The sequence below is a fragment of the Hypanus sabinus genome, chromosome 3 (assembly GCF_030144855.1).
Source record: "Hypanus sabinus isolate sHypSab1 chromosome 3, sHypSab1.hap1, whole genome shotgun sequence".
Taxonomy (NCBI): Eukaryota; Metazoa; Chordata; class Chondrichthyes; order Myliobatiformes; family Dasyatidae; genus Hypanus; species Hypanus sabinus.
In genome coordinates this window covers 156,930,317-156,948,842 of record NC_082708.1, presented here as the reverse complement: position 1 = coordinate 156,948,842, position 18,526 = coordinate 156,930,317, and the positions used below count along the sequence as shown (strand labels likewise).

The window sequence follows — 18,526 nt, the reverse complement described above, 5'->3', positions numbered from 1 at the left end:
CACACAAATACATGAAACAGCCCAGTAGTGCAAACTATAGAGCTGTTGTCACAGAGAAACTCATGTTCAATCCTGGCCTCTGGTGCTGTCTGTGTGGAGTTTCCACATTCTCCTGTAACTGCATAGGTTTCCTCCAAACGCTTTAGTAACCTCCCACATCCTAAAGACCGTGCAGGATAGCAGGTTACTGTAAATGGCCACAGTAAGTTGTCCCTTGTATGTAGGTGAGTTGCAGACTCTAGGGGCAGATAATGGGAATTTGGGAAAATAAAAGCAGATTAGTGTAAGATTTGTGTAGATTGGTGCCTAATGGTCAATGTGGACTAGTTTCTGTGCTGTATGACTCTATAGTGGGTTATGAGAGATAGAAAGAGAGAGACCCCCTAACCCTAATCAACACCTCTGTATAGCAACGCCATGACTACTTTGCACTACATGGACTTTTTTTCTCTAATTGCGCTCTTTCCTCTCTAATGTTGTCTAATCTATGTTTCTCTTGTGAAATTTGTTTTTCTTATGCTGTATGTTGGTGATGCTGCTGCAAGTATGTTTTTTATCACACCAATGCATACAAGTAATTGTGCATACAACAACAAACTTGACTTTGTATGGACAGAATCAATTTATAAATATTTGTTAAAATGGAACCTGTTTGCAACCCAGGATTAGCCTGTTGTTTTATGACATTGCAAAGCCATGATTTCCCCAGTTTGGGTCTGGTTCTTCAACACACAACACTGGTAAGATTCAAACCAGATTTCCAAGGTAATGGGCTGTAGCCAGTAAAGCTGCCTCACCATGACTTGGCTTATTTGATACTTTATATGTCCATTTTATTTAAAATAAGCTCAGTCTCTCCTCATCTTTTAGAAATTCCATTTTCTCTGTCAAACCCAAAGTCAATAAATAATGGTTAGAAAAGATGTAACTCCCAATATTCCTACTGCTATATGAAAACAAGTTTACTATTTATTTATTCATAAGATGTGGACAATGTTGGCAATGTTGCCATTTTTTGTCCATTCCTGATATGTGGTGGTAACAGATACTCACATCACATTTAAGAAGCTCTTGTATTTAACAAGTACTTGAAACCCCAAATCATAGAAAGCTGTGAATTTCATGTACATTAATAGGATTAGCGTAAATAGGTTTAACAGGCAGCATGGACATTGTGGGCTGAAGGGCCTGTTTCTGTGCTAAATTAGTCCACAACTCCATGACCTAATTGCCCCTGGGCTAATTGTCAAGAGATCTTTACTTCCACCGGTGAGAGCAGATGGTGTTAGTTCCAATTTCATCTGAAACGTGGCACTGTCCTGCAGAGGTGCAGAAGCCAAGAGATTTATTTTGCAGCCTTTGGAATGGTGTACGCTTTGAATTTGGGTACATGCCATAGAGTTGTCGAGACCTTCAGCCAAGCTTATCCAAATTAGTCCTATTTGGTTTTATCTGGTCCATAATTTTCTGAACCTTTCCTGACCATATAACTTTCCAACTGCCTTAAAAAAATTGAATTGTACCAGCCTCAACCACTTCTGGCAGCTCATTCCACATACATACCTACCTTTGTGAAAAAAAGTTCCCTTCTAGTTCTTATTAAATTTTTTTCCACTCACAATAAACCCTTTAGTTCTTGATTCTCTAACCCTGAGAATAAGAATGTGTGCACTCACCCTGTCTATGCCTTTCGTGTTTTTAATATCTCTATTTGATCACCTCTCAGTCTCATATGTTAAAAATGAATTAAATACTAGCCTATGCAGCCCCTCAGTCACAGACTCAGACTCAGTCACTGGAGTCTTGCTAACAATCTCATAAATCTTTTCTGCCCTCTTTCCAAATTAATAATATTCTTCTTAACACAAAATACTCAAAATGCAGCATCACCATTGATTTGCACAACTGTATACTAACCTCTCAAATTCTATATTCAGTATCCTGATTGACAGAGGCCAGTGTGCCAAAAACCTTCTTCACTACCCTGAATAGCCATGATTCCACTATCAAGGAACCATGTTCAAGGTGCCTCAGTTTTACAACACTACCATTCACTGTGCGTGTCCTACGTTGATTTAACTTTCAGAAATGCAACAGCTCACTTTTAGCTGAAGTGTTCAATTTAGCTGATCAACATCCCCTTACAACTTTTGATAACCTCCTTTGCTGTTTTTTCACTGCAATTTTAGATAACCTTCATCATTCAACTTTGAAAATCTTCTTCACTGCCATCTCGGCCCATAAAGGCAAGGTAGACCCAACATTCTACACATTCTGCCTTTTTCTACATCCAAGTCACATCGGTGCAATTTCTCCATCTGTTTTCAATTATTTCAGCAGGCCAGAGATTAAAGATCTGTTTAATCTGTTGTCCAGATCTGCGGAAGACCTTTGAACAAGAACCATTAGGCAAAGAGGTATCAATGGAGCAAGAGGTGCTTCTTCAGTGCCGTCCCCCTGAAGGTATCCCATTGGCTGAGGTGAGTGGCTGTCACAACTTCCTCCATCTATAATTGGTTCATCAACCACCCTGAACTGGATCTGCTCCAAGGTTAATGGGAAGTCATAACATTAAACAAATACAGCATAATATGATTAATGAGTTGTAATAAATTAGTTACTTCGTGCTTCTGGCAACAGAGGTTGATTGGGAAAGATTAATGGATTCAAATTCAGTTAAAGAATTCTGTTCGGTTGCACTATCTCTGGATATCCATCAAATAAGAAATCCATCTGGGAATATGTGCTGGCTGTTCTCTCTGGGGCTCCTTTGAGGCACAGGTTATTCTACTGAAAACTTAGGGACCATGTATGTTAAGGTTTAGGAGATCCAGCAGGCTCTTTAGGAAAGGTGAGCTTGCCAACCTAATTGTGTGCGATCTATGAGATCCCCTAGCCACATTCCAACAAAACCCACGACCACTACATTTTCACACCATTAGCATTGTGTGACAACCCCCTCCACATTGCTGATGAGATACAGAAACCAAAGGCAAATATATTTTCTATACTGGATGTGACAGCGGCATAGCTGGTAGACCCACTGCCTCGTGTCTCCAGCAACCCAAGTTTAATCCTGAACTTTAGCACTATCCATGTGGTTTGTGCGTTCTCCCGGTGACCATGTGGGGTCCCACCGGATGCTCTGGTTTCCTCGGCTGGGTGTCTGATGCAATGCAGTGCCGTCATGGAGGCACAAGATATTGTAGAATCTGGAACAACGTATTGGAATTCTGAACACTGGGCTTCCCAAAGAAGTTATTGAAGAACAGAGAGATGATCCCAAATTCACCAAAAGTTTTGAAAATACTCACTCAGTAATTCTCCACTAGAATGCATTTGAGTGTGTCATGTCTGAATATTGAGTCTGAGAAAACATAGCAATAATTACAGAATCAACAAACCAAACTGCTGCCTTCAAAATCATAGGAAATTGCCCTCAGCTGCATGCATTAAATGAAAAATGCACTTGACTTCAAGAGATCCAGATTTCAGAAGTGGGGTTTATTGTGCATGTATTTATACTCCATGCCTTCATCAAGCAGAACAGAGGAAGAATTGCTAATCCACTGCGTTTTTAATTAAATCTCAGGTGTTAATGTCACTGTCAAAGCTCATATTAATGACCACTGTCTGTTATCCTTCAGAAGGTGTTAGGCAGCCTCCTCCTTGAAACATCACCAAGTTAAAATCTGTCAAGTTTACTGTCACATCCACAAGCTTATGTATGTACAAGTGCAATGAAAAACTTACTTGCAGCAGTAACACAGACACAGAGCATCAGAGACAGATCAATCAAAAGGTAACCATAAAGTATATAAAATTATACAAGATAGAACATAATTAGAACAAAATAAGTCTGTTATAGTGCTATACTAAGGTTGTGATTAGTCCAGTTTGGTTCAAGAACCAAATGTTGAAGGGAAGCAGCTGTTCTTTGAGCTAGTGTTGTAGCTGTAGCTTGTGCAGTGAACATATAACCATATAACAATTACAGCACGGAAACAGGCCATCTCGGCCTTCAGGTCCATGCCGAACATAGCAATGTTAGACAAGGAGTTCCAGGATTTAGATCCAGTAGCAATGAAGGAACAGTGAGACATTTCCAAGTTATGAAGAGGAACATGTCAGTGACACACCCTACACCCACCTGCTTCTCTTGTGCTTCCACAGAGTGGAAATCATGATTTTGGGAATTTGGAGAATCCTAGGTTAGCAACTGGTAGAGCAATGAACAAGAGTATTAAAAATCCCTTGGAGGAGTGCAGTGTAGATTTACCAGAATAATACCTAAACACCAAGGGTTAAATTACAACATGAGATTCCACACTTGAGTTGCATTCCTTGAGATCTAGAAGATTAAAGGAGTGAATTGATTGAGATTTCCAAGGTATCGATGATAGAGGGAAATTGTTTGAAAAATCTGGAACCAGATGATAGGGTCAGGAGCCAGGGATTCAGGAGCAGTTCTACAAAGAGCTTGGAAATAGTAATTGATGATGGTTTATCAAGTCATTGAGTTATAGAACAGGAAAAACAGGTGCTTTGTCCAGCTCACTACCCAAACCATCCTCCTCAATCTGGAAGAGCTGGCCCTCACGATCAAAAATTTCACTTTTGGCATCTCCCTCTTTCTCCAAACGCAAGATGTGGCCATGGCCCCAGCTATGCCCACCTTTCCTTTGGCTACATGGAACAGTCTATGGTCCAAGTTTTCTCTGATAATGCTTCCCAGTTTTTTCTGCACTGTATTGACAGCATGCACGGTGCTGTTTATTGCACCCATGCTGAGCTTGACAATTTCATTAACTTAGGCTCCAACTTTGATTCTGCCCTTATATTTACTTGGTCCATTTCCAACACCTCTCTCTCCTCTCTCATTCTCTGTCTCCCATCTCTAGGGACAAATTGTCTACTGATACCTTTTATAAACTACACACACAAAATGCTGGTGGAACACAGCAGGCCAGGCAGCATCTATACGGAGAAGCACTGTCGACGTTTCGGGCCGAGGCCCTTCGTCATGACTAACTGTGAAGAGACAGATACTAAGAGATTTGAAAGTAGTGGGGGGAGAGGGGAATGCAAAATGATAGAAGACCGGAGGGGGTGGGATGAAGCTAAGAGCTGGAAAGATGATTGGCAAAAGGGATACAGAGCTGAAGAAAGGAAAGGATCATGGGACGGGAGGCCTATGGAGAGCCTATGGCAGAGTGATGGGCAGAGAAAGAAAAAAACAAACAACTAAATATGTCAGTGATTTCTATAACATTGACTTCTCTAACTTACGTTAGTGCCCCTCCTCCCCTTCTTACCCCATCCCTGACATATTTAGTTGTTTGTTTTTTTTCTCTCTCTCTGCCCATCACGCTGCCTGTTCTCTATCTCCCTCTGGTGCTCCCCCCTCCCCCTTTCTTTCTCCCGAGGCCTCCTGTCCCATGATCCTTTCCCTTCTCCAGCTCTGTATCACTTTCACCAATCACCTTTCCAGCTCTTTGCTTCATCCCACCCCCTCTGGTCTTCTCCTATCATTTCACATTCCTTCCTCCCCCCGCTACTTTCAAATCTCTTAATAACTGCCTCTTCAGTTAGTCCTGACGAAGGGTCTCGGCCCAAAACGTCGACAGTGCTTCTCCTTATAGATGCTGCCTGGCCTGCTGTGTTCCACCAGCATTTTGTGTGCGTTGTTTGAATTTCCAGCGTCTGCAGATTTCCTCGTGTTTGCCCTTTTATAAACTAATTGACTCTCACTGCTATCAACTTCTTCCCACCCTGTCACCTGTAAAAATGCTATTCCTTTTTCTCAGTTCCTTCTTGTCCAACTTTCCTGTTCCCAAGATTAAGCTTTCCTTTCCAGAATATCAGAGACATTTTCCTTCTTCAAAAAATGGGGTTCTCTTTCTACACCACTGATGCTACCCTCACCCTGGGCATCTGCCCCAAATCCCACCTTCCTACCATCCTAACAAGGGTAGAGCTCCTCTTATCCTTACATACCACCCCATGAACCTCTGCATCTGGCAAATCATTCTCTGCAATTTACACCACCTACAACAGGATTCTATCACCAAGCTCATCTTCACCTCTCCCCCACTCTCTGAACACTGTCTCCATGATTCCCTTGTCAATTCACCCCTCTTGGCATTTCTCCCTGCAGGCAGAAGAAGTGCCACACCTGTCCACTCACCTCCTCCCTCTTCTTCCATCCCCCACTCTTCCATTTCCTACTCTTGCTTCCTTCTTAACTCTTCTCATCTCCTATCACCTTCCACTGGTACTCTTACTCCTTCCCTTTTTCCGTGATTCCAATCTCTTCTCCTATCAGATTCCTCCTTCTCCAATCCTTTGCTTTTTCCATCAATCACCTCCCAGCTGCTTACTTCACCACCCTCCCCACCCACCTGGCTTCACCTATCACTTTCTAGCTTCTACTTCCTCTCCCCTCACCTTTTTATTCAGGCTTCTTTCCCCTTCCTTTCCAGTCTTGATGAGTCTTCTCAGTCTGAAACAACAACTATTTATTCCTCTTCATAGATGCTGCCTGACCTGTTGAGTTCCTCCAGCATTTTGTATGTGTCTCTCTTCATCAGTAAATTTGTGGATGGCACAAAACTAGGAGGTGATTTTGATAGTGAAAAGGTGATCATAGATTACAGGAGTATCTTGATCAGGGAAGCGAGAGTATATTGATCAATTGATGGATTAAGCTCACGAGTGATAGATGGACTACAATGCAGGTAAGTGTGAGGTGATGCATTTTGAGAAATCAAACCAGAGAAACATAGTGGTTAAACTGGAAAAGGTGCTGAAAAGATTTCAAAGGATTTTTCCAAGACTAGAGGGCTTGGTTATAGGGAGAGGTTTTCCAGGCTAGGCCTTTAGAAAAGAGGTTTATAAAAACAAGATGGGCATAGAAAAGTTGAATGGCAGTGGTCCTTTCCCCAGGTCTGGGGGGGGCCACAGTTCAGAGTGAGAGAGGAAACATTTAAAAGAGTGTGAGTACATGGAAGGTGCTACCTGAGTAATTGGTTGAAGTAGGTATAAGACCATAAGACCTTAAGTTAGAGGAGAATAAGGCCATTCAGCCCATCAAGTCCACTCCGCCATTTCATCATGGCTGATCTCGGATCCCATTCAACCCTTTGCACCTGCCCTCTCACCATATCCTTTGATGCCCCAACCAATCAAGAATCTATCAACTTCCACTTTGAATATACCCATGAACTTGGCCTCCACCGTATTATCTAAGTATAGGATAAGTACATGCTGTGGCAGGGCTTAGAAGGATATGGGCTGAGCACAGAAATTTAGCATTAGATGGTTGGGCACCATTGTCGGCATGGATTTGTTGAGCTAAAGGGTCTACATCAATGCTGCATTGTTCTATAAATCTTTCCTCTCTCACTTCAAACCAATGCCCTCTAGTTTTGAACCCCCTACACCAGGGAATAGACCGTGACCAATCAGCATATCTATAAAGAAAGTTAAAGTCTATCTCGAGCCTTATAGGTTCATCAGTCCGGTGCTTATGCCGGTTTCTGTGGCGTGAAGCGACAGAGTACGAGACTCCCCCCCAAGATAGGACGCCAGTCTATCGCGAGGTTAACCCCCAGCATTTTGCCGGTACCCATTTTCAGCTGGGTGGACTGGAGCAATGAGTGGTCAAGTGCCTTGCTCAAGGACACAACATGCTGCCTTGGCTGAAGCTTGAACTCATGACCTTCAGATCGCTAGTCCAACACCTTAACTACTTGGCCATGCGCCACCAGCTTATCTATGACCCTCGTGATATTATGAACCTCTATGAGGTCACTTCTCAGCTTCCTACACTCCAGAAGATACAAAAACATGAACATTACCACCATGGTCAAGGACAGCTTCTCTCCTGCTGTTGTAAAACTCTTGAACTGACCTCTTGTACGATAAAGAGGTTGTACAAGAGGTCGGTTCAGAAAAAATGTCCTGTCCATTCAGTCCTGGGAACAACTTTGTAAATCTTCACAACACACTCAAAATGCTGAAGGAAATTGCAGGCTCGGCCGTTGCTTGGATTTCTAGCATCTGCAGATTTTCTCAACTTTGTAAATCTTTTCTGCATCCTTTCCTATTTAGTAGCATTAATAGGTTAATTCAAAATCTTTAAGAACTGGGAGCAGTTCTTATGGGAGCAGGAGGAGGCCATCTGGCCCATTGAGCCTGCTCTGCCATTTAGTAAGATCATGGCTGATCTGGCCATGGACTCATCTCCACCTACTTGCCTTTTTCCCATAACCCTTAATTCCCCTACTGTGCAAAAATAAATTTTAACCCTATGCCCTCTAGTTTTGGATTCCCTACACTAAGGAAAAGACTGGGACCAGTCAGCTTTTTACTTCCCTGAGGTTAAGTGATCAGCCATGAGCTTGTAAATTTAGAACAGACACCTACATGTGGATGACTATCTGGCTGCTGCATACTGCAACTCTTGTGGATCAATACAAAGTTCAGACCACAAATGCTGCTATGAAACAGACAGGCTTTCTGAGTTGAAATAAGTATTACAAGGGAGTATTTTTAGAACTGAGGAGCAAGATTGATTGTGTTGTCTTGGTATAGGCATGGATTTCTGTTTTTACATATGAAAGCCCAGCCTTCTTTAATTATTAAACACTATCTGCGCCTTAACCTCAGACATGTTTTGCCTTTTCCTATGCAGATCTGCATACCACTAAAATATTAAAGGCCATTATCCTTTCTTCATTGAATAAATAACAGTTGTTTGTTCAACACCCAGGTGTTCAGATTTAAGTGATGCACAGTGCTTCATGGATTGAATTATTAACAACTCATAATGCCACTTTTTCTTCATATTCAAACTGGAAACACTACTGTAGCCTCCACTGATTCCAATCAGAGAGCAGCTGGGAATGTTTAATCTTAACCTTTGAAGATAATTGTGAGATTTGCACTGAGGTGTAGACTGCCATTACCCTATACAGTGCATTAGTTCATGCACTTAATCAAATGAGATGGCTGAGTTCAGGCCAGGCCAGGATTTTATTAGGAGGTAACTCTGACATTCGATGACTTGGTTTGGCAATTGCATTCAAGGAGATTTGCAAGCAGGCATGTGAGGTATTTGGAATTGGATGTTATGCCATGCCCAGAAAGCCAAGGCATAAGTTACAAGGAGTGAGACTCTCTCTTAGCCAATTATGCACCATTCGCTAATTGGTAATTGGTTTATTATTGTCACATGAACTGAGATACAATGAAAAGCTTTGACCATCCAGACAGATCATTCCATATGTTGAGGTACCACAAAAGGAAAAACAATAACAGAATACAGAATTAAGTGTTATAATTCTGAAATACAGTGCAGGTTGACAAATAAAGTGCAAGGAACATAATATGTTATATTGAGAGATCAGGAGCTCATCTTTATCATACAAGAGGCAGGTTCAAGAGATTTAAAACAGCAGGAGAGAAGCTGTCCTTGACCATGGTAGTAGTATTTACATTTTTGTATCTTCTGCCACATGGGAAGGGGGAGAAGAGGAAATGACTGGGGTGAAAGGTGTCCTTGATTATGTTGGCTGCTTTCTCACAAGCAGTTTCAAATATGCTTCAGCAAGGTTATTATAAAAAGAAAGAAAGCCCTCATATTTCAATAATGCTTTCCACACCCTTCTCAGTCTTTATAACCTCTGAAGTGCTCTAGGAAAGCAAATACTGCAATGATGAAAATGGAGGCGTCACAATAGCTTAGCGGTCAGCATGATACTATTACAGCTCAGGCTGTTGGTGTTTGGAGTTCAAGGCCTCTGTAAGAAAGTTTGCATGTTTTCCCCAAGTGTGCATGGGTTTCCCTTCAGGTGTCCCAGCTTCCTCCCACAGTCCAAAGATGTACCGGTTAGTAGGTTAGCTGGTCATTGTAAGTTCCCCTGTGATTCGGCTAAAGTCAAATCAGTGGGTGGCTAAGTGGGCCAAAAAAGCCTTTCCACTCTGTATCCATAAATTTAAATAAATAAATTGTGTTGGAGCAAGATCTCATACAACCCAAGTTTGTCCAACCTCTCCTTATTAATTTATACCCTCTAATCCAGACAGCATACTGGTAAACCTCCTCTAAACCCTCTCGAAAATCTCAACATCTGTCTTGTAATGTGGTGACCAGAAATGCACACAATACTCCAAGTCCATCCTGACCAAAGTTTCTTATAGCTGCAACATGAACTAGAACACTGCGACTTGAATGACAGCATTGCAACCAGTAGGGTCCAGAGATATGGGGAGAGAGACATAGAGTGGTACAGAGATGAAGATTGGTTTAGTCATAATTATAGTGAATTGGTGTCTAGGGACCATTAAGCCAATATCTCCACATCTGCTGGTTCGGATGTGAGACTACAGGATTCGTAGGTTCAGTCAGTCTAGAGCAGTGCATTGATCATATCAGACTGAGATGCAACCTTTCAGAATACTGTCTGTAGTGCATCTGTAGAAGTTCAAGAGAATCATCATGAATATGTGTGGACCTGCTCAGATGCCTAAGAAAATGATTAAGCTGATACACTTTCTTGATGACTGCATCAGTGTGAAGGTAACAGGTGAATAGCAATAGATCTCCATTATGGAGCACCGTGTGATAGCAGAAACCTCATTGCTTAATCAATAGAGCCACCTGTATGTGATATTTATGGACTGATCCACCTAACCACGATTCAGAGTCCAAACTACACAGAACAAATGAGATTTTAAAGAGGAAATTGATTGGATTTAAAAGCTAGGGTAAGTTGCATGCTGCATTCGTAGTTACACAGAGAAATTCTGCATCTGAAGGGGAAACCAGATTTTTCAGCACTCTCTAGGAAGGATGTGGTTGCGCTGGAGAGGGTGCAGAGGAGGTACTCCAGAATTTTGACTGGAATGAACTTTTTCACTGGGCAAGTCTGGTTGAAATATACAAAATTAAAAGGGGCATAAACAGGGTAGACAGTAAAAAATATACGCATAACAGAGGTATCATAAACTGCAGGACATAAGCCAAAGATAAGAGAGGAAAGGATCAATGTTGATATCAGGAAGAAATTTTTTTCACCCAGACAGTGGTTGGAATATGAAAAATGCCTCTTCAGTTTAAGAAGCAACTACGTGTCTTCTTGAATCACCAAGGGCATAGAAGTTCATGGATTGTGCTAGTAAATAGGATCAGGGAAGAGTGGACAATTGAAGGGTGGCATTGGCATTGTGGGCTGAAGGACCTGTTTAGGTGCCGTATGACTTGTGTTAACTTCAAACTGAGAGCCCAGCATTGAGGGCTAACTTTAGGAGAGCTCTTCTTCAATATGAGTGCACTGACAGAAGAAGCGGTTCAGACAGGTACAATAAAACCTCTTAAAAGACATTTGGAATATATGAATAGTAAAGTACTAGAAGGAAATGGTCCAAATGCAGGCAAATAGGACTGGTTTAGATGAACATCTCGATCAGCATGGATGAGTCGGGCCAAAAGGCCTGTTTCCATGCTGTATTACTCTATGACTCTATAAAGAATAAGACCATAAGATATAGGAGCAGAAGTAGGCCATTCGGCCCATTGAGTCTGCTCCGCCATTCAATTCTTCCAGTCATCCCCACTCCCCTGCCTTCACTCCATACCCTTTGATGCCCTGGCTAATCAAGAACCTATCTATCTCTGCCTTAAATGCACCCAGTAAGTTGGCCTCCACAGCCACTTGTGGCAACAAATTCCACAAATTCACCACCCTCTGACTAAAGTAATTTCTCTGCATCTCAGTTCTCAAATGGCGTCCTTCAATCCTGAAGTCGTGCCCTCTTGTTCTAGAATGCCCTGCCATGAGAATGTTGGACGCCTGAAGGTCTGTCAAAATCACACTGACATTAGGGCTGAGTTGAAAGCTCAAAAGCAATAATCTTCTGAATTGAAGTGTTAATGGATGTGGTATGGGAGGTAGAGGGCCTAAGGTACAGGTGAACCACAATTTAATTAAGTGGAGAGCAAAGACTTAATGAGCTGTATCCTACATTCCTAGTACCAATGAAACAAATTTCAAGAATATAGTGATCAAATGTGGTTCAGGTCAACAGGCTCAAATCACACTGCCAGTCATGAGGGTGATGAAAATTAGGAGCACAACAAGCCCATTTGTTGTGTCAAGCCGGATCTGGCGTCACATGGCCAGAGGTGCCATCTTTTGAAGCTGGAATTAACCTTTTGGAAGGTGTGAAGGATCCCTTGAATGTACCTGGAAGAGGAGAAGAATTCTCACTAGAGTACCATACAATATTTACTTTTCAAACAAGATCACTCATTATCATAACCCTGACTGCTGAGTTCTAAGTTTATTGTCATTGTCACATGCACAAGTAGATATTTACAATAGAAAGCTTACAGCAGCCTTACAGACATATGACATCACCTAAACAGCAATCACAAGAAAAGCATAAACATATTTTACACAATTTTTACAAGAAAGGATATTATTAGAGCAAATATAGTCTCATAGAGTAGAGAGAGGTCATAGTGTTGATAAACTGTAGTGATTAGGATTTTCATGGTTGATTTAAGCACTAAATGGTTGTAGAAAAGTAGATATTCTTGATTCTAGTTTTGTCAGACTTCGGTACCTCCTGCTTGATGTAGTTGTGGGAAGATGGTGGAGTTCTTTGATGATAGATACAAGAGAATTTGCAGATGCTGGAAACCCAGAGCAACACACACAAAATGCTGGCGGGATTCATCAGGTCAGGCAGCATCTATGGAAATAAATAAGCAGTCAGCATTTTAGGCTGAATGTCATCAAGACTGGAACGGAAGGGGGGAGTTGCCAGAATAAGAAGGTGGGGGGAGGGGAAGGTGTAAAATTTAGAGGGTGATAGGTGAAGCCAGGTGGGTAGGTGAGGGAGAATGAGTGGCCCTCTTTTACCTCTTCTCCTAAGCTGCATATCACCTCCACCTAGTGTCCTTCCCCCTTCCCTTTCTCCCATGGTCCATGGTTCTATCAGGTTCCTTCTTCTCCAACTGTTTACATTTTCCACCTCCCAGCTTCTTACTTCATCCTCCCTCCTCCACCCACCTATCTTCAGCTATCACCTTCTAGCTTGTATTCCTTCTCTCCACCCCCCCCCCCACCTACCTATTCTGGCATCTTCCCCCTTCCATTCAAGTTCTGAAGGGTCTCAGCCCGATACATCAACGGTTTATTCATTTCCATAGATGCAAACTGGCCTGCTGAGATCCTCCAACATTTTGTCTTTAATGATAGGTGTTGTCTTCTTGAGGTAGTGATTCTTGTGACCAGGCAAGATACTTTCTAAGGTACGTCTGACTCGAGCATTTGTTTGAGTGTTTACTGACAGCCCTGCCCTCCAGAAAAAAAAAGTAAAAATGCTGACACTCTTTCCTTATGATTGCATCTGTACACTCTTTCCTTATGATTGCATCTGTATGCAGGGCCCAGGACAGCTCTTCCAATATGTTTATGCTCAGGAATTCAAGCCGCTGATTCTCTCCACTGCCAATCCCCCAATGTAGACTGGCATATGTTTTCTCATCTTCCTTTTCTTGAACTCAACAGTCAGATCTTTTGCTCTGCTTATGTTGAGCAAGAGTTTCCTACTTAATCAGACATCCTATCTTGTTCCTGTATGCTGACTCATCACCCCCTGTGTGAGACTATGGTTTATACAAATAGAGTCAGCACAATGGGCCCTTCAGCCCATTGTGACCCTGCTGATTGTTGCATCCATCTGTACTCATCTCATCTGCCTGCACCAAGTCATCAGAGCATGGAACGTGGACCAGTACAGCACAGGAACAGGCCATTCAGCCCACATTGTTGTGCCAAACCAGCTAAAAAGCAAATCAAAAGCACCCAAACACTAATCCCACCTACCTATACCATGTCCATATTCCTCTATCTTCCTTACATCCATGTGCCTATCCAAACATCTCTTAAAAACCTCCAATATACTTGCCTCAACCACCATACCAGGCAGCGCATTTCAGGCATCCCCAACTCTCTGAGTAAAAAAATTTACTTCTCACATCCCCTTTGAACCTACCTCCTCTCACCTTCAATGTATGCCCTCTGGTATTAGACATTTCAGCCAGGGAAAGCAAATACTCCCTGTCCACCTTATCTATGCCTCTCATAATCTTATAAACCTCTATCAGATCTCCCCTTAGCCTCTGGCACTCCAGCGAAAACATCCCAGGTTTATCCAGCCTCTCATATAGTACATGCTCTCTAAACCCGGCAGCATCCTGGTAAACCTCTTCTGCACCCTCTCCAATGCCTCAACATCCTTCTTATAGTGGGACAATCAAAACTGTATGCTATACTCCAGATGTGGCATAAGCAGTTTTATAAAGCTGCAGACCAACCCCTTGACTTCTGATCTCAATGCCTCAATTAATAAAAGCAAGCATTCCATAAGCCTTCTTAGCCACCTTATCAACCTGAGTACCCGCTTCCAAGGAGCCAAGAACTTAGATCTCACTGTTAAGGATCTTGCCCTTAACAGTGTACTGTCTCCTTGCATTTGCCCTAACAAGGTGCAACACCTCACATTTATTGGGTTAAGCTCCATCTGCCATTTCTCTGCCCGTATCTGCAACTGATCTGTATCATGTGGTATTCTTTGCAGTCTTCTACGCTATCCACAAGTCCACCAATCTTGATATCATCTGCAAATTTACTAGCCCACCCATCTACACTTTCATCCAGGTTATTTAGATATGTCACCAACAGCAGAGGTCCCAGTGCAGATCCCTTCAGAACATCATTAATTGCATATCACCAGCTTGAATAAGTCCCTTCAACCACTACCCCCTGTCTTTTTTTGCGCAAGCCAGTTCTGAATCTCAACAGCCAATTTGCTGTGGACCCCATGCATTTTAATCTTCTGGATTAGCCTCACATGAGGAACTTTGTCAAAGACCTTTCTAAAATCCATGTAGACAACATCCACTGTCATACCTCCATCAATCTCTCTCATCATCTTGTCAAAAAACTCAATCAAGTTAGCAAAACACGACCTAGCATGCACAAAGCCATGTTAGCTGTTCCCAGTTAGTTCATGGGTTTCCAAATGCTTGTATAGCCTATCCCTAAAGATTTTCTCCAGCAATTTCCCAACAACTGACATGAGACTCAATGGCCGAAAGTTCCCAGGACTTTCGCTTGATCGTTTCTTAAATAGAGGTAAACATTAGCCACTCACCAGTCCTCCAGGACCCAGGACTTTGCCTGTGACTAGAGAGGACATGAAGGTACTGGTCAGGGGCCCAGCAATCTCATCTCTTGTCTCCTTCAACAACCTGGGGTAAGTGCCATCAGGCCCTGAGGAGTTATCCTCCTTAATACTCCCGAGGAAGCCCAACACTTCTTCCTCATTGACCTCTAAATATCCTAGTGTATTTATATACTCAGCACTGATCTCCTTGTGTTCCATATCATTTTCCTTGTTAAGTACTAAAGTAAAGTACTTATTAAGTACCTCACTCACATTCCCTGTATCTAAACAAATGTTCCCCCTTTTATCCTTATGTGGTGCCACACTCTCCCCAGTTATCTTCTTGCTCTTGGTGTATGTATAGAATACCTTGGCTTCACCTTATTCCTTCTTGCCAAGGACTTCTCACAGTCCATCCTGGCTTTCCTAATTCCCTTCTTTAGTTCTTTTCTGCCGTCTTTATGCTTCTCATCTGCTTCATTTGATCTTAACTTCTGAAGTTTTGCATAATTTTCCTTTTTCTTTTTGACTAAATTCATCACTTCTCTGGACAACCAAGGTCCTGTTATCTTTGTGTCCCTGAGCTTCATTCTAATATGAGCATACCTTTTCTCTACACTGTGCAATTGGTCTTTAAGCACCTTCTGCATGTCTGATGTGGCCAGAGAAAAGTCAAGTCAGGTTATGTTTATTGCCATTTAACTATAAGCATGTATATAACATATATGACCATATAATGTATATAGAAATGGGATGTTTCTTTGAACCAGGGTGTAAAGCATAATAATACATGTAACACACATAACAGATGATAACTTATGAAGGTAAGGAAAAAATGTACAGGTGAATCACACATAAATAACAAACTAAAGTGCATTCCTATTAAATATTTTAAGGTACGGAACAGATTAACCAGTAACATTTTGAACATAATGTGACAGAGAGTTCAGAGCCAGAGGAAGAAATTGCTTGTCATCTTGACTGTTCTTGTTTTTATGCATCGTAGTCTCCTGCCTAATGGTAGAAAGTCAAAGAGGATGCTGGATGGATGGGTGGGATCCTTAATAGCACGAAAGGTCCTATCTATGCAGCGCTCTTGATAAACGTCCCCGATGGATGGTAGGGAGACCCCTATGATCCTCTCAGCTGTTCTCACAGTCCTTTGTAGGGACTTTTGGTCTGATGCTCAACTGCTCCCATACCAGATGTAGATGCAACTTGTCAGTATGGTCGCAATAGTGCTCCTGTAAAACGTAGTTCAGATATTGGGGGGGGGGGGGATCCTTGGTCCCTCAATCTTCTTGGAACTGGAGGTGCTGCTGTGCCTTGTCCAGGGAGCTGACATTAAGGGACCAGGTGAGTTCATCTGTGATGTGAACTCCCAGGAACTTGATGCATTTAACTGTCTCTATGGAGGAGCCATGTATTCACAGAGGGGGATGGTTCAACTGCAGCTTCTTGAAGACCACAGTGATTTTTTTTGTCTTCTCCACGTTCAGGCTTGGGTTGTTCTCACACCAAGCCACCAGCCGCTTCACTTCTTCCCTGTACTCCATCTCCTCATTGTTCTTGATAAGGCCAACCACTGTTGTGTCATCCACAAACTTCATGACACGGTTTGAGCTGGATCCTGCGACACAGTCGTGCATCAGGTGTGTGGACAGCAGCTGGCAGAGCACCGAAGTGTTCCAATTAACGCTGCTTAGTTCCTGTCAAATGCCCTCATAACTTGCCCTACTCTAATTTAAAATTCTCTCACAAGGACCAGGCCTATCCTTATCCATAGCTATCCTGAAAGTTGCCTTCCAGGGTTTGGTGATTCAAATCAAGCTTCATTCTGCTCATCCTAATCTGCTCATGGACATGATGGAGAATGGCAACCTTTCTTTCAATCAAACTGTACAGCTGCTTCTAACTGACTACAGCTACACAGAACTAGAATCTGTAATGAATTGCTAAAGTCTTCAGCAAAAGCATAATTTAACATGGCATTGCCCCACAAGATTACACCTGGGCAAGAGCTCATTTTGATTTTATGTTTCCCTGGTGAGGAAAGGGGGTTAGGGGGTATGGGGTGGGAGACAAATATGTTTAGTTCAATTACCTGCTTAATTCCTAAGAGCCATGGAAATAACTCGCACAGTTGTTCAAATTAACTCTCAGAAATTGCTGCTCAACTTTAAGGAGAATGCAAATGTCAGTCGGTAGAAAGAAAAAGAGCTGAGAACTGGCAAATGAACGGATTTAAAATATATATTAATTCTTAATAAACCTGTGCAAGCTTGTATTTAAAGAGCACAAATAAAAATAAACAGATAAACAGTGCTGAAATGTTGAAGCACTTGATCAGCCTGTGAATTATTTAAATAGATAGAGTTGTTGTTGGCAATTGGATGACAGCTTCTGAACTTGGAGGAGTGGAGAAGAATTCTGGAGGCAAAATACTATTGAGTGCTTGTGGAATTGGAAGCCAAGGAATTGCAGAGCTGAGTATCACAATAGAAGCAAGGTGAAGCTTTTAGTTTAAAAAAAGCCCTCCTGTGAGCTAAGCTGCCGTGTTTGACTTGGGTATGTCCAAGAATCCTCTTTGCCAATTCCTAACCCAGGAATCAAGGCAAAGGTTCAGCGGTAATTGCTAATTGGATTATTATTGTCATGTGTGACAAGATACAGTGAATTCCCTACAGAAACTGACCATTCCATACGTAAGTACATCAAGATAGTATAAAAAGAAAAACAGTAACAGAGTTCAGTACATAGTTTTACAGTTACAGACAAAGTGCTATGCGGGTAGCCAGTAAGATGAAAGGAGCATGACCAAGTAAATTAAAAGATCAGGATTTTTTTTTATCATAAAAGAGATCTGGAACATAGAATATTGCAGCACAGGAACAGGCCCCTGGCCCACAATGTGGTGTTGAGCCAATTAAATTAGTAATCATATGGCTAACTAATCTCTTCTGTCCACACAATGTCCATAGCCTTCCATTTTCCTCACATTCATGTGCCTACCTAAACATCTCTTAAAAACCCCTAATTTATCTACCACCATGACCAGCTCAAGCAGTACATTCCAGACACCTTCCACTCTCTGTGTAAAAAAAACATGACCTTCACATCTCTGTTAAAATTACCTGCTCCCACCTTTAGTATATTCCCTCTAGTATCAGACGTTTCAATCCCTGGGAAAAGATATTATCTCCTAACTATGCCTCTCATAGTCTTATAAATCTCTGTCAGATCTCCCTGCAGCCTCTACCGCTCCAGAGAAAACAGCCCAAGTTTG

General features: G+C 42.1%; 1 protein-coding gene across 1 annotated transcript in view; it reads left to right on the top strand.

Annotated features, from left to right (window-relative positions):
- LOC132390863 (netrin receptor UNC5C-like) overlaps positions 1-18,526 on the top strand; it is a 355,925-nt gene that overhangs the window by 273,413 nt on the left and 63,986 nt on the right. The window contains exon 4 of the mRNA XM_059963405.1: positions 2,377-2,480. Within this exon, the coding sequence (XP_059819388.1) occupies positions 2,377-2,480 (104 nt within the window). The remainder of the gene's footprint in view (positions 1-2,376; positions 2,481-18,526) is intronic.